General features: G+C 38.0%; 1 protein-coding gene across 1 annotated transcript; it reads left to right on the forward strand.

The window, feature by feature from the left end:
* Positions 1-5,233: 5,233 nt before the first annotated feature.
* OR8A1 (olfactory receptor family 8 subfamily A member 1) lies at positions 5,234-6,213 on the forward strand. The gene is given in 2 exon segments (XM_010334407.2): positions 5,234-5,291; positions 5,294-6,213. Coding segments are annotated over 2 exon segments (978 nt in total).
* The last annotated feature ends 9,502 nt before the right edge of the window (positions 6,214-15,715 follow it).

A 15,715-nucleotide genomic window follows, 5' to 3' on the forward strand; every position in this document is an offset into this window, starting at 1 on the left:
ATAAAGAAAAATAACTGGTCACCTTTGGAGTATAACAGGAAATCAAATTATTGTTTCGAAACTTAGAAAATTCAGGTGATGTGTTTTTATGTTGACTGTGGTATTAGACACACAAGCCTATGTGTTTGATAAAATTTCATAGAACTAAATACATGCACAGATGAGTATAAGTAAAACTGGGGAAATCTGAATAGGATCCATGAATTATATCAATGTCAATAATCCTAGGTATGATACTATACAATCATTTCTCAAGATGTTACCACCGTGGGAAATGGCATAAAGTATACAGCAAGGAATCTTTCTTCATTCTTTCTTTTTTTTTTTTTTTGAAACTGAGTCATGCTCTGTCGCCAGGCTGAAGTGCAGTGGCACAATCTCAGCTCACTACAACCTCCACCTCCCGTGTTCAAGCAATTCTCCTGCCTCACCCTCCCGTGTAGCTGGGATTACAGGTGCCCAACCACCACACCCTACTAATTTATATATATATATATATTTATATATATATATATATTAGTAGAGATGGGTTTCACCATATTGGCCAGGCTGCTCTCAAACTCCTGACCTCAGGTCATCCATCTGCCTTGGCCTCCTGAAGCACTAGGATTACAGGTGTTTGAGCCACGGTGCCAGGCCTCTTCATTATTTCTTACAATTACATATGAAACTACAATTAACTCAAAATAAGAAGCTTAATTTAAAAATCTTCATTAGTAATATATTCATGAATAACATAATACTGAATATGTTCTTGAATAGGAAATTTCCTTATGAACACACTTCTCTTTTGAATGAGCCTATATGAATGAGTTGTTTTAGTCTACCTTCATGTGCTCCTCGACCTTCTGAATTCTCTGCTGTCAGTTTACTGGTGCAGTAGCAAAAGGCCAACTTCAGCATTCTCTTATAAATGTAAGGAAGGTAACATTCCTTTGCTAAAACTATACTGCTTGTTTTAAAAAAAAATGAATTCATTTTTAAAACGCTTCATAATAAACATTTTAAAGCTGGTCAATTGCACATAATCATGAATAGTAAGTAACAATGATAATGGTAGTCACTGATGATGGTGTTGATGGTAATGAGTGAGATGGGTGTGGTGATGATGGGCATAATGATCCCAATCATGACAATTGTGACGACAACAGTAATGGGGTTGTTGATTGTAAAATTACCTAAGCTGACATTAGACTGTAAGTTTCCCTAGCTGCAAGATCACTCTACCAATAAAAGGAAAATTAACACACCTGGGAGACAAAGCATGCTTCACAGAGCCAGTGTAAAGCAAGGCTCTAATTGCTCCATTAGTGAGGACCCCAGTCTCTCAAGTGATTACAGCCCAGGAGATACTGTGCCCATATATACGTAAACACAATCCCAAGCCCCCAACCTTAGTGACCCGTTTTTTATGACTTCGAGTATATGGTTCCTGAATTTTCTGATTGCTGAAACCAAGGCAGCCCCTAAAGATTCTAACAGACTGTGCTCCGTTTTTCCTTATCACAGGTATTTAATTACAAACTTTAAGCAGTTGGATGAGAAAAATATTTCTTTAATGAACTCTTGTTTATAATGCAGACTATTTACAACCATGTATTTACCTTCACCTCTATGTGCTTTTTTAATGTGTGTGCTGTGTTCTCACTGGCAATAATCCTAAGGCTCTGATGGCTTGGTGAAAATAGAGGTAATAATTGCAATAACTAATATAAAATATATGGTCTGGCCAGGCATGGTGGCTCACACCTGTAGTCCCAGAACTTTGGGGAACCAAGAAAGGAAGACTGCTTGAGGCCAGGAGTTGGAGATCAGCATGGGAAACACAGAGAGATCCCATCTGTACCCTAAAGTTTAAAAAGTAGCCCACCATGGTAGCATGCACCTGTAGTCCCAGCTACCCAGTTGGCTGAGGTGAGAGGCTTGCTTGAGCTCAGGAGTTCAAGGTTACAGTGAGCTATGATCGCACCACTGCATTCAAGCCTGAGCAATAGAGTAAGATTCTGTTTTTAAAAAAGAAGAAAAACAGAAAAATGAAAGAAATATGTAGTTTATATCTGCCTCTTTCATGTTATTAGAAGACTATGAGAGTGAAAAGTTAAATAAATGCTGTCTAGCATTCTCCTACATGATGGTGTATGGTGTTCCCACCTGCTGTGCACTCAGTGAATGATGTTCACTCCATACTGCTTTGTAAAGCACATGATCTACAGTGATAGTTATTCAAGTTGGGTGTTCCTTAGCATTGTGAGAGGCAGAAATTGGGTAAAAAAGAAATGTAAATTGTTTTACATCTACTATTGTTATTTAGAAAAAAATTCTTCCTTGTAAGAAGTGAAAATAATACATTTCTATCTCCATTGTAATAAATGGAAATAATTCCTTATGTGCAATGCTTGGGACTAGAAGTGTCTTGAATTTCAATTTTTTTCATGTATCTTCAGGATGAGATCCAAGTCTAAACATGAAATTTATATATGCTTCATATACATCTTATACACACAGGCTGAAGGTAATTTTATATAATTTTTTTTTTTTTTTTTTTTTTGAGATGGAGTCTCGCTCTGTCACCAGGCTGGAGGGCAGTGGCACGATCTCGGCTCACTGCAACCTCCTCCTCCTGGGTTCAAGCGATTCTTCCACCTCAGCCTCCCGAGTAGCTGGGACCACAGGCGCATGCCACCACAGCCGGCTAATTTTTGTTTTTTGATTTTTTTTTTTTTTTTTTTTTTTTTTTTTTTTTTTTTTTTTTCGTAGAGACAGGGTTTCACCATGTTGGCCAGGGTGGTCTCAATCTCTTGACCTCAGGATCCACCTACCTCGGCCTCCCAAAGCTCTGGGATTACAGGTGTGAGCCACCACACCCGGCCATTGTATATAATATTTTTAATAATTTTTTTTGCATGGAACAGTTTTGACTATCTTTTGACTGAGACTAGTCACATGAGAGGAGGTATGGAATTTTCCACTTGTGGTTCATGTTGGTGTTCAACAACTTTCAGATTTGGGGCTTTGAATTATCAGATTAGGAATGCTCAACTTGAATTTAAAAAATCTTAGCTATTGCTCATACTAGCTATTGCAAAGTTAGATGCTTCATTACCAATAATTTGACATATAAAGTTTACAATGCAATGCAGACGTTGTCTTCACACCATCCTAATGATTTTAAAGGCTCTTACATCTAAGAAAAAGGAATATAGTTAGTGCCAGTTATTATTATTATAGGAATCAAATGAGACAATGCATTTGTGAATGCTATGCTAAAAAAGCAGATTATAAATGTTTTTGTAAATATATGTATGTATTTATATACATGTAAATACATATATGGCATAGGAAAAGTCTAGAAGGATATTCACTACCATCGTTTGGTTCCAAGTAGTGGAAAATGGCTGTTTTAAATTTTTGCTTATTTACATTTCTAATTCACTACAATGCATATATATGGTCTTTATAATTTTTTAAATTCACCCCAAATTAGCATTAGATCTTTCCTTTACCTTCAAAAATTATATAAATTAAATGTTATTAAATACTAATAAAGTGCTGCACAAAGATAAGCTAAAACAAAACAATTTAGTTTAGTGGAGACAAAACACACTCGTGGTCAGAAGTCCTGGTTTTTAGGCCCTTTTCTGCCTCTTACTAGCTTGGTTACCTTGGGTAAATTATTTAACTTTTAGAGCTTCAATTTCCTAAGCAATGAAACAAAATACAGCATTCTTCTTTTTCCTATGTTATGCATGTACTAAGATATCAAGCATAAACCTGTTTCAATCACACATTGCTTAGAACTGTAAGTGTGCAGATTTCCAAGGCTACACATGTAAGGCAAAAGAGGAAACTCATGATCGGGATGGAGCAGGGTAAGTTCCAGTTCCAAGTTACCAATAATTATTAAACCTTGGGCAAATCACTTACTGTCCGGCATCTCAGTTTTCTCAATATAAAATTGAAAATTAAAATCCTTCCCCAAACATATTTCTCTTCATTTCCCAAAATTTTAGAAGTTAACAAGATTGACCTTTGAAACAAATGTGTAAGCTGTAAAGCATTATGCAAAAGTTAGTAATTACATAAGGAAGCAATTAAAATAGGGGGAATTTAAGTTTTATAACTTAAGAAATACATCCCACAGATGCGACTGTCTATACATAATGTATCCGGCAATGATTATTCATGCTTCCTAGAGATATGTCTGTAATTTGAATACTTTGCCATCAGGGATATAATAGGACCATGGTTTGATACAATGATCTGAAAATAACAATAATGATAATAATAATTAGCTATTAAGCATTCACTGTGGAACATTCAGCAGGCTAGTGTTCAGGGTTCACCACAGATCAATTGAATCAGAACTTTTATGGGTAGAACCCAGGAATCAATACTTTATAAATGCTCCATGTGATTATAATATACAGCCAATGCTGAGAGTCACTGCCTTAGGATCTCAAGTCAAGTGAGAAATTAAGAATAAATTCCAGACTCTTAATGACAATTCACATTTTTATAGGAACTGAGTATTTGAAAAAAAGATTTCTAAGTATGCATTATCCCATGTTATTTTTACAATCACCTTTGGAATCGATATTAATTTCTTCATCTTTCAGACATAGAAATTGATGTGTCCATCAATGACACAGCTTGTAACTACCATATCACCCCGACACTGCATAAATTTCAGATAGGTACTTGCATGTTCACATCCAGTGAATATTTAGGAATTATACACCTGACAAGGAAAGTTTATTTCTAAAGCAAAATCCATCTCCAACCACAAAATATGAAATATGCTACTTATTATCTACAGTGTAGAGATTCTCAAACTTTACTATGCAATACCATCACCAGAGAGATTAATACACGGATTGCTGGGCCCCATGTCCAGAGTTCCTGACTAAGTACATGTGAGCTGAGGCCTGAGAATCTGCATCTCTAAAAATCTCCAGGTAATGTCAGTGCTGCTGGTCCAGGGACTACCTTTTGAGAAACACTGCCCCAAGATATTTTAGAAGCATGTCAAACATCCAGACCTTGGCCTGCTTTCCTCTCATCTTCATGATCTATGAAACAGGCTGGTCATCCTGCAAAAAAGACCCTCAAATAGCAGGAGGAGGGGAGGAGGGGAGGAGGGCAGGGAGGATGTAACAGCAGAGAACCCAGGATATTTAACTAGCACCAAAGGCTCAAGACTAACTTCCCCAAGCAATCCAAGACTAGCCTTTTAATGGGGCTCTTGTCTCCCACGTATCTCGGCAGGCTTCCCACCCAGAGGAGGATGGCGCAGAAAATCACTCTACAGTGACAGAGTTCATTCTCAGGGGACTAACAAAGAGACAAGACCTCCAGCTCCCCCTGTTTCTCCTCTTCCTCGGGATCTACTTGGTCACCATGGTGGGGAACCTGGGCATGATCACTCTGATTTGGCTGAACTCTCAGCTTCACACCCCCATGTACTACTTTCTCAGCAATCTGTCACTTGTGGATCTCTGCTACTCCTCCGTCATTACCCCTAAAATGCTGGTGAACTTTGTGTCAGAAAAGAACATCATCTCCTACGCAGGGTGCATGTCACAGCTCTACTTCTTCCTTGTTTTTGTCATTGCTGAGTGTTACATGCTGACAGTGATGGCCTACGACCGTTATGTTGCCATCTGCCACCCTTTGTTTTACAACATCATTATGTCTCCTCACACCTGCTCCCTGCTGGTGGCTGTGGTCTACGCCATAGGACTCATTGACTCTACAATAGAAACTGGCCTCATGTTAAAACTGCCCTATTGTGAGCTCCTCATTAGTCACTACTTCTGTGACATCCTCCATCTCATGAAGTTGTCCTGCTCTAGCACCTATGATATTGAAATAACAGTCTTCTTTTTGGCTGGATTCAACATCATAGTCACGAGCTTAACAGTTCTTGTTTCTTACATCTTCATTCTCTCCAGCATCCTCTGCATCAGCAACACAGAAGGTAGATCCAAAGCCTTCAGCACCTGCAGCTCCCACCTTGCAGCTGTGGGAATGTTCTATGGATCAACTGCATTCATGTATTTAAAACCCTCCACAATCAGTTCCTTCGCCCAGGAGAATGTTGCCTCTGTGTTCTACACCACAGTAATCCCCCTGTTGAATCCCCTAATCTACAGCCTGAGGAACAAGGAAGTAAAGGCTGCCATACAGAAAACACTGAGGCGTAAACTGTTTTGATGCAAATGTTATTGGTCCTTTTCAATTTGGTAGTAATTGTTATAAATACCAGAGGGACAGCTTCTGAATGCTAGCCAGCTGTGGATGGAAAATAATCGCTTCTCCACATGGCTGGGTGAAGGCCCTTTTACCTTCTTTCCTCTTCCTTCCCTCCCTCTCTTGTCCCTTCTGTTTGAAAACAGCCAACTTTAAGATCAGGTTTTCTTTCACTTGGGATCCATCCCTCTATCCCCAGCCCTTTAATAAATGTTTCCTACCTTAACTGTAATTTAACTTAAATGCTAAACTTTCAACATTGAGTTTTAGAGTCATTCATAGTCTTACTACCTTCTATATGGAAAATATTATTCAGCCCAGGTTTTTCTTTTAGTATTTGGAAGTAAATGAGGCAAAGAGAGATGAATTTGAATGTCACCAGGACGTGAAAAAACAAACAACTATGAGCCTCTCTCCTGAGGAAAAACATACAAAGTTTCACTTATTACACTCTTTGAAGAATGTATGAAGAAGTGTTGGATGAACATGTTAGGATGGGGATGAACCTAGCTGAAGGCATCCTGGTTCTCTTCCTCTTGATACGGCCCCAGGCCTTGGGTCCCATAGTCTTCCTTCCTTCCCCAAGACTCATGAAACCGAGGTAGAGTAAAGATCAGCTTTATTATTGGCATGAAGGCAGGGAGGTGGTGATAGTGCCAGGCCCTTCTGCAGGCAAGGAGGCAGAGGGCTTCTCAGCCAGCACCAATCCTCCAAGTTGGCCCTCCCAGTAAGGTCCAGGGTTCCAGGTGCCTCTGGCTTAAAGCAGAAGCAGACTTCCTTTGCTCTCTTTCACTCCTCTCTACTTACTTCTGCCCAAGAATTTCCTGATCTCTTTATGTAATTTTCTTAGTAACATTAATAATGATAATAGCAGCTAATATTTTTTGGATGCATGTTTTTGGATGCTTACTCTGATCTATGCAACTCTTCTATGTGCTTTCTATTTTATTTCAATTATACTGCACAACAAGCAGGTACTATTCTATCCTCATTTCACAGAGATGGAAACTTGGAGCAGGAGTAACAACACTGGGATTCAAACCCCAGTCCTGGTGACTCCAGAGCCCAGACTCTGGGCACTCACACATTACTTCCTTCACTTTAGGCTAACAGTCCCTTTAAACAGCCTATTAAGCCTCCCATAACTATGCGCATCCCATTTCAAATGCCTTCTGAAAATAATTTCTCAAATCTCTTCCTTTTATCATCTGCCCAAACCTCTTTCCCTTTATGGGCAACATCTATAATAGAATGAGAAAGGATGCCTAACCAGCACGTATAATAATAAACCCTAGAAAACCAGCAAGAAAAAGACATCAACATTAGCAGGAAAAACAAAAATGAGCAAGGTATATAGAACAATTTACAAAAGAGAAAACCTGAAGTACCACAGAGCATGTAAAGAGACGCTCAAACAGATTACTAAACATAGAAGTGCAAATTTAAACAGTGATATATCTTTTTACATTTATAAGATTAGCAAAACTTTTAAAAGCTGGATGGTGCTAAGTGTTAGTAAGGAGGTAGGGATTTAGGAACCCCCATGTACTACAGCTATTCTGGAAAACAGTAAGACATTACTTAGAAAAATAAGTATATGTATCCACAGGGCATAGCAAATCTGGTCCAGGGTATATACGGCCCAAAATCATTCTCTTTCAGGCCTTTAAGATGGTATATAGAAAGGCATTCATTATACTATTATTTCTGGTGATGGGAACCTAGAGAAAAAATAGGTGTCCACCATTGGGAAAGTAAGTGGATAAATTTTATCCACTTACTTACAATTTCTAGACTTTTCAATGGTTAGAAGCAAAGGATTAGCTGTGAACAATATAATTTAGAAGTACAGTGCTGTGTGAGAAAAGTAAGAAAGATATATTATTTATGTATATTAAAATTGCACATGCACACACCCGCCAAAAAGCACATTTAGGAAAACAAACAAATAAACAAACGAAAAACCCATAACATAAAATACTCATTAGGTAGGTTAGAACGGCTGTTGAGAGAGATAAGATGCACAAACAAAGATGAAACAGAAAACAAAGAAAGACCACATTCTGGCCATAAAACACACCTTAACTAATTCAAATGAATAGAAATCATACAATGTCTGTGGCTCATGCCTGTAGTCCTAGCTACTTGGAAGGCTGAAGCAGGAGAATAGCTTGAACCCAGGAGGTGGAGGTTGCAGTGAACCGAGATCATGCCACTGCACTCCAGCCTGGCAACAGAGCAAGACTCTGTCTCCAAAAAAGAAAAGAAAAGAAAAGAAATCATACAATGTCTGCTGTCTGCTCTCAGACCACAATGAAATTAAACTAGAAATCATAACAGAAAGACAGCTGAAAAACCATAACCTATTTTGAAATTAAACAACACATTTCTACATAACACATGGGTCAAAGAAGAAAATCTTAAGAGAAATTTTTAAATATTTTTAATAAAATGAAAATGAAAACGCAACTAATCAAAACTCGTGGGATGCAGCAAAAGCAGAGCTTAGAGGGAAGTTTACACCATTGAATGCATTAGCAAAGAAAAAGATCTAAAATCAATCACTTAGACTTCCACCTTAGGATACTAGGTTGGAAGAATGGCAAATTAAATCCAAAGTAAGCAGAAGAAAAGAAAAAAAAATAGAGAAAAATTAATAATATTTAAAACAAAATCAACAGAGAAAAATCAATGAAACCAAAAGCTGGTTCTTTGAAAAGATCAATAAAATTGATAAGCCTCTAACCAGGCTAACTGGAAGAAAAAAGAGAGCGGACACAAATTACTAATGTCAGAAATGAAAGAGTGGGTATCACTCTGAACATTAAAAGAATAAAGAATTACTATGAACAACTCTGTGCCTACAGACTTAATAACCTAGATGAAATGGACCAACTCCTTAAAAGATACAATCTGTCAAAACTCACACAAGAAGAAATGGACAAACTGAAAAGGCCTATATCTATTAAAGAAACTGACTCAATCATTAATAACCTTTGAAAACAGAAAACACCAGGTTCAAACGGGTTCACTGGTGAATGCAACCAAACATTTTAAGAAAGATATTATACCAATTCTCTACAATCTCTTTCAAAAGATTGAAGCAGAGGGAATACTCCCTAAATCATTCTGTGAGGCCAGCATCACCCTAATACCAAAATCAGGCAAAAATATTTTAAGAAAAAGAAGCTACAGATCAGTATCTATCATGAACAGAGACAATAAACTCAACAAAATATCAACAAATTGAATTCAACAATGTATTCAATAACTATACACCATAACCAACTGTAAATCCCAAGTATGTGAGGCTGGTTCAACATTTGAAAATCAGTTAATGTAATACAAATCCACATCAACAGCTAAAGAAGAAAAAATACATGGTGATATCAATAGATATAGAAAAAAACATTTGGCAAAATACCTCACTCACTTATAATTTTTTTAAACTCTTAGTAAACTGGAATACAGGGGAATTTCCTCAACTTGATAAAGAATTGTTTTTAAACCTACAGCTTGCATCATACTTAATAATGACAAAATTTAAGCTTTCCCACTAAGATCAGGAGCAAAGCAAGGATGTTCCTTCTCACTGCTGTTTTCCAACATTGTACTGGAAGTCCTACCAAGGCAGTAATACAAGAAAAGGAAATAAAATATATACATATTGGGACAGAAGAAATAAAACTGTCTTTGTTCACAGATGACATGATTGTCTATTTAGAAAACTAAAAATAATTAACAAAAAGAAAAAGCATTTTTTTCTGGAACTAATAAGCATTTTCAATTACAAGGTTGCAGCATACAAGATTAACATACAAAAGTCAATTGCTTTCTTATGTGCCTGCAAAGAACAGTGGAATTTGAAATTTAAAACACAATGCCATTTATGTGAGAACTCAAAAAAATTAAATACTTAAGTGTGCATCTAAAAATTATGTGCATGATCTAAACAAGGAAAACTACAAAACTCAGATGAAAGAAATCAAATACTAAATAAATGGAGAGATATTCCATATTCTTGGAAAGGAAGACTCAATAATTCATAACTGCCAACACTTGGAAGCAACTAAGATGTCCTTCAGTAGGTGAATAATAAATTAACTGTGATATGTACAGACAATGAAATATTCAGTGCTAAAAAAGAATGAGCCATCAGGCTATGAGAAAGCATGGAGGAACTTAATTGCATATTACTAACTGAAAGAAGTCAAACTGAAATGGCTACATACTGTATGATTCCAAGTGTCTAACATTCTGGAAAGGGCAAAACTATGGAAACAGTAAAAAGAGCAGTGGTTGCCAAGGTTTAGGGTGGTAGGGAGTGATGAATGGGTGGACCACAGAGTATTTTTAGGGCAGTGAAAATACTCTGTATGACACTATAATGATGTATACATGTCATTATACGTTGATCTAAACCCAAAGAAGGTACAATATCAAGAGGGAACACTAATGTAAACTTTAGCCTTTAGGTGATAATTATGTGTCAATGTAGGCTCATCAATTGCAGCAAATGTACCACTCTAGAAGTGGGTGTCGATATTGGGGAAGGTTATGTATGTGTGGAGGTAAGGGAAATATAGAAAAATCTCTGTACCTTCTGCTCAATTTTTCTGTAAACCTAAAGCTATCTTAAAAAATAAATTCTATTTTTTTAAAAAAGAAGAAACAGATATAAAAATTATTTTTCCTAGACCCACCACCCTCAGGTACATACTAGTGAACACATCCAGGAAGCTCTAGATCAGAGCTAGCCACTGAACCACTGAATAGGGTGACAGGCAAGTCCTTAATATGTGTGAGATCTTGGCAAAGACTATCTACATGTTTAAAAGCTGTAAAGTAAGCTAGCAAAGTGTTAAATGTTTTCCTTCCTTCTACCTGGATAGATATACCTTCATAACAAGCTAGATAGCCAGGTTCAAATTTAGAAATCTCGGAATTCTAAGAGTTCCATGCCATAATGTGGCACTAGGAAAAGGCTCTCCCTGCTATTCTCTTCACAGACATAGCTTTCTCCCTCCACTTCCCACTCCACATTGTGTTCCATTCCACAAGAGACCTCACGTGTACACATAGATGGACAACCTGGTATTCAAACTCTTGGTCCATACACCGACACAAAGCAACCCCTGACTGTCCCTTTTGTCTAAGGTTGAACAGCCAGTAGTGGTCTGCCTTGAGGACATGGTCCTGGGGAAGAGCCTTATAAGCAGGTACAGGGTATTTAGGGAAGGAATTCTGGTATCTCCAACACTACAAAGGGATGCCTAGGCTCTAACTGGGCACAACCTCTTGGATCCATTCACCCCATAAGGAAGGGTGCAGCCAGGGGAGGACTGAAGACACAGCCACTTCTCCCAAAATCTAAGGAAAGTATTATTAAAGTGACCTTTGAGAAATGCCAGATATAGGTGATGGGGAGGAAGGCAGCAAACCACACTGCCATGTGTGTACCTATGCAACAATCTTGCATGTTCTTCACGTGTACCCCAAAACCTAAAATGCAATTAAATAAATAAATAAATAAAGTGACCTTTGTCCATGTGTTTGCCCATAGCCGCTTCTCTTCTCCCTAGACTGGCAAATCCCACAGTTGAAATAAGACATATTGTTTGTTCCTCATATTACAGTTTACAAAGCATCTTAATACTCAGTACTAATCAATGTTTACAATCTGATGAGATCATCAATCTACTACTTTACAAATAAGAAAAATGAGGCTAAGTGACTTCTGCAAAGTGTGAACTAAATAAAGACCACCAAATAAGAATAAGTAAAGGCTATTGACTCATAGCGTGCAAGAGCAAGGAAGTCTACCACCATCACTGGGCTTGGTAGAGATTCACAGGCAGGAAGGAGAGTTGGAAAGCTTTATAGCAAAAAAGAGGGGAGGCTTCAGATATGCTCTCATTGGAGGTTGTTGCCACTGGGAAGCTGGAGGGAGGCTAAATAGAAGCAGACCACCTATGTGATTGGTTTAAAAAGCATGCTTGGCTTTCTCTGATTGCTCTCAAGTTGGAAGCAAGGGCAAAAATCAGAGAAGCTGCCAGTCATTGACCAAGTCCTGACCATTATGGGCCAATTGCTGCAGAGGTTGTATTTGGCTTCCGAGGCTGGTTTTTGCAGGGGGTGTGGGTAAGAGTTATATACTTATATATGGTCTGGCCATTGTCTGGTTGTGTACTCAGTCTCTCCAAAGTGACATAATTTTTCATATAACAGTTTTTCACTGGTACTACTGGTACTATCATCTCCCTGGACTTTTGGTCATAGCTTTCAAAGTTTTTCCACTTCTGTGCCCTGCCAGGCATCCAAAGGTTTTCAGAAGGACCCAACGTATTTGAAACAGATAACAAAAAGTCCACAGCAAGCACACAGGGAGAACAATCTTTACCTTCAAATGCACAGCAGTTTTGGAATAGGAACCACAGTTCAGAACCAAAGCCTTCATTGAGAAAAAGAATAAAATGTAGAAGAAGCAATCCAAGGCAGTGATGGGGTCTCTGTTCTCATTCCCAAACCACAAAATAAGAGCCTTCAATACACTTAAGCAAATGCCATTCATATTTCACACCAATTACACAGAGTCCATATAATCAGACTATATCCTTCCCTTTCCCTGTCACTCTGCTGAAAAGTTCTCATTTGCAAGGGTTTAGAACAAAGTAAGGTAGCTCCACTGACTTCAGGTCATCTTGGGGTAAGCTGTCTGGCACGAGTCCCAGCGGAAGTTAGACTCTCTTCCAGCAAAGACCTGCTCAAGGACAAGCCTCCCTTTAATTACCAGGGGCCTGGCCAGTTATTTAGAGAACATCTCCTGCTCCTAGCATGGATAATTTCTCAGAGTCAGCTTCCTGAAGCTGTCATATCCTTTTTCTGTCTGTCCTGGGATCCCTTCAGGTTGTCTCTGACCCCCCATGCTCATTAGTATCTTGTTGCTTGTGCACATGGCTGCAGAACCTATGCCTTCAGAAGCCCTGCTGCCAACTTAACAGGCAAGTTCATAACTGTGGGCTTCCTCCTGCTGCTGATGTCCTCGGCCCGGGAGTCTTCTAGTGTGTTTCTGGCACTACCCAGTGTAGCAGGGGGAGCCTACACTATATCATTGCATGGGTGCTGGAGTAAGACAGCTGTGAGTATGATTCATATGCTAAGCAAGTTTCATTATTTTGGCTGGGTTGGATATAATGAAATAAGCAGGCAAAGCATGTGCTTATGCACCAGAAAATCAGGGCACCAAGAAGGTTTTGGTAAACATTTTCACAATTTTTCAATTAAAGAAACTAAAAACAAACAACTTTAGTTTCAGAATGTATGTATTTATTGTTTCATTTCCAATATTAATTTTTATTTTGAATTTATATGGATCAGGGAGATTGAACACTATAATGTTTTTTAAGGGCCTAGGACCCCAATGTAATCAAGACAATTGATCAATTAGTGGACAGATCAGTGATTCTTAAACTTTAGTCTGCATCAAAATGACCTAGGACACCTGTGAAGACAAAGGGCTGAGCTGCACCTCACAGCTTCTCATTTACTAGGTGTGAGGCAAGGATTGAGAACCTGCATTTCTAATAAGTTCCCAGGTAACATTGACACTGCTAGCCTGAGGACCACACTTTGAGAAGTACTGCTTTACAGTGTCTAGAGGGAAATTTATAGCACTAAATACTCACCAGAGAAGCAAGGAAGGATATAAAATCAACAGCTTAATGTCAAAATTAAAAGAACTAGAGGAGCAAGATCAAACAAATTCAAAAGGTAGCAGAAAGCAAGAAATAACTAAGATCAAAGAAGGAGGTAGAGGCACAAAAAATCCCTTCAAAAAATTCAATATACCCAGGAGCTGGTGTTTTGAAAGATCAAAATAGACAGACCACTAGCCAGACTAATAAAAAAGAAAAGAGAGAAGATTCAAATAGATGCAATAAAAATGATAAAGGGGATATCACCACCTATCCCACAGTAATACAAACTACCATCAGAGATTACTACAAACACCTCTATGCAAATAAACCAGTAAATCTAAAAGAAATGAATAAATTCCTGGATACCTACACCCTCCCAAGACTAAACCAGGAAGAAGCTGAATTCCTGAATAGACCAATAACAAGGTATGAAGTTGAGGCAGCAATTAATAGCCTACGAACTAAAAAAGTTCTAGACCAGACAGGTTCACAGCCAAATTCTACCAGACATACAAAGAGGAGCTGTTACCATTCCTTCTGAAACTATTTCAAACAATACAAAAAGAGGGAATAATCCCTAATTCATTTTATGAGACCAACAGCATCCCGATACCAAAACCTGGCAGAGACACAACTAAAAAAGAAAATTTCAGGCCAATACCCCTGATGAACATTGTCGCAAAAATCTTCAATAAAATACTGGCAAACCAAATCCAACAGCACATCAAAAAGCTTATCCATCAGGATTAAGTCAGGTTCATGCCAGTGATGCAAGGCTGGTTCAATATCTGCAAATCTATAAATGTAATCCAGCACATAAACAGAACCAAAGACAAAAACCACATGATTATCTCAATAGATGCAGAGAAGGCCTTTGACAAAATTCAACAGCCCTTTATGCTAAAAACTCTCAATAAACTAGGTATCAATGGATCATATCTCAAAATAATAAGAGTGATTTGTGACAAACCCACAGCCAATATCATACTGAATGAGCAAAAACTGGAAGCATTCTCTTTGAAAACTGACACAAGACAAGGGTACCTTCTCTCACCACTCCTGTTCAACATAATATTGGAAGTTCTGGTTAGGGCCATCCGGCAAGAGAAAGAAATAAAGGGTATTCTACTAGGAAAAGAGAACATCAAATTGTCCCTGTTTGCAGATGACATGATTTTAGATTTAAAAGACCTCATTGTCTCAGCCCAAAATCTCCTTAGGATGATAAACAACTTCAGCAGAGTCTCAGTATACAAAATCAATGTGCAAAAATCACAAGCATTCCTATACACCAATAAGAGACAGAGAGCCAAATCATGAGTGAACTCTCATTCACAATTGCTAGAAAGAGAATAAAATACCTAGGAATACAACTAACAAAGGATGTGAAGGCCCTCTTCAAGAAGAACTACAAACCACTGCTCAAGCAAATAAGAGAAGACACAAACAGAAAAACATTCTATACTCATAGTTAGGAAGAATCAATATCATGAAAATGGCCATACTGTCCAAAGTAATTTATAGATTCAAAGCTATCCCCATCAAGCCACCATTGACTTTCTTCATAGAATTGGAAAAAACTACTTTAAACTTTATATGAAACCAAAAAAGAGCCCACATAGCCAAGACAATCCTAAGCAAAAAAAAAAAAAACAAGCTGGAGGCATTACGCTACCTGACTTCAAACTATATTAAAGGCTACTGTAATCAAAACAGCATGGTACTGGTACCAAAACAGAGATACACACCACCAATAGAATAGAACAGAG

Source organism: Saimiri boliviensis, chromosome 6 (assembly GCF_048565385.1).
Source record: "Saimiri boliviensis isolate mSaiBol1 chromosome 6, mSaiBol1.pri, whole genome shotgun sequence".
In the NCBI taxonomy this organism is placed as follows: domain Eukaryota; kingdom Metazoa; phylum Chordata; class Mammalia; order Primates; family Cebidae; genus Saimiri; species Saimiri boliviensis.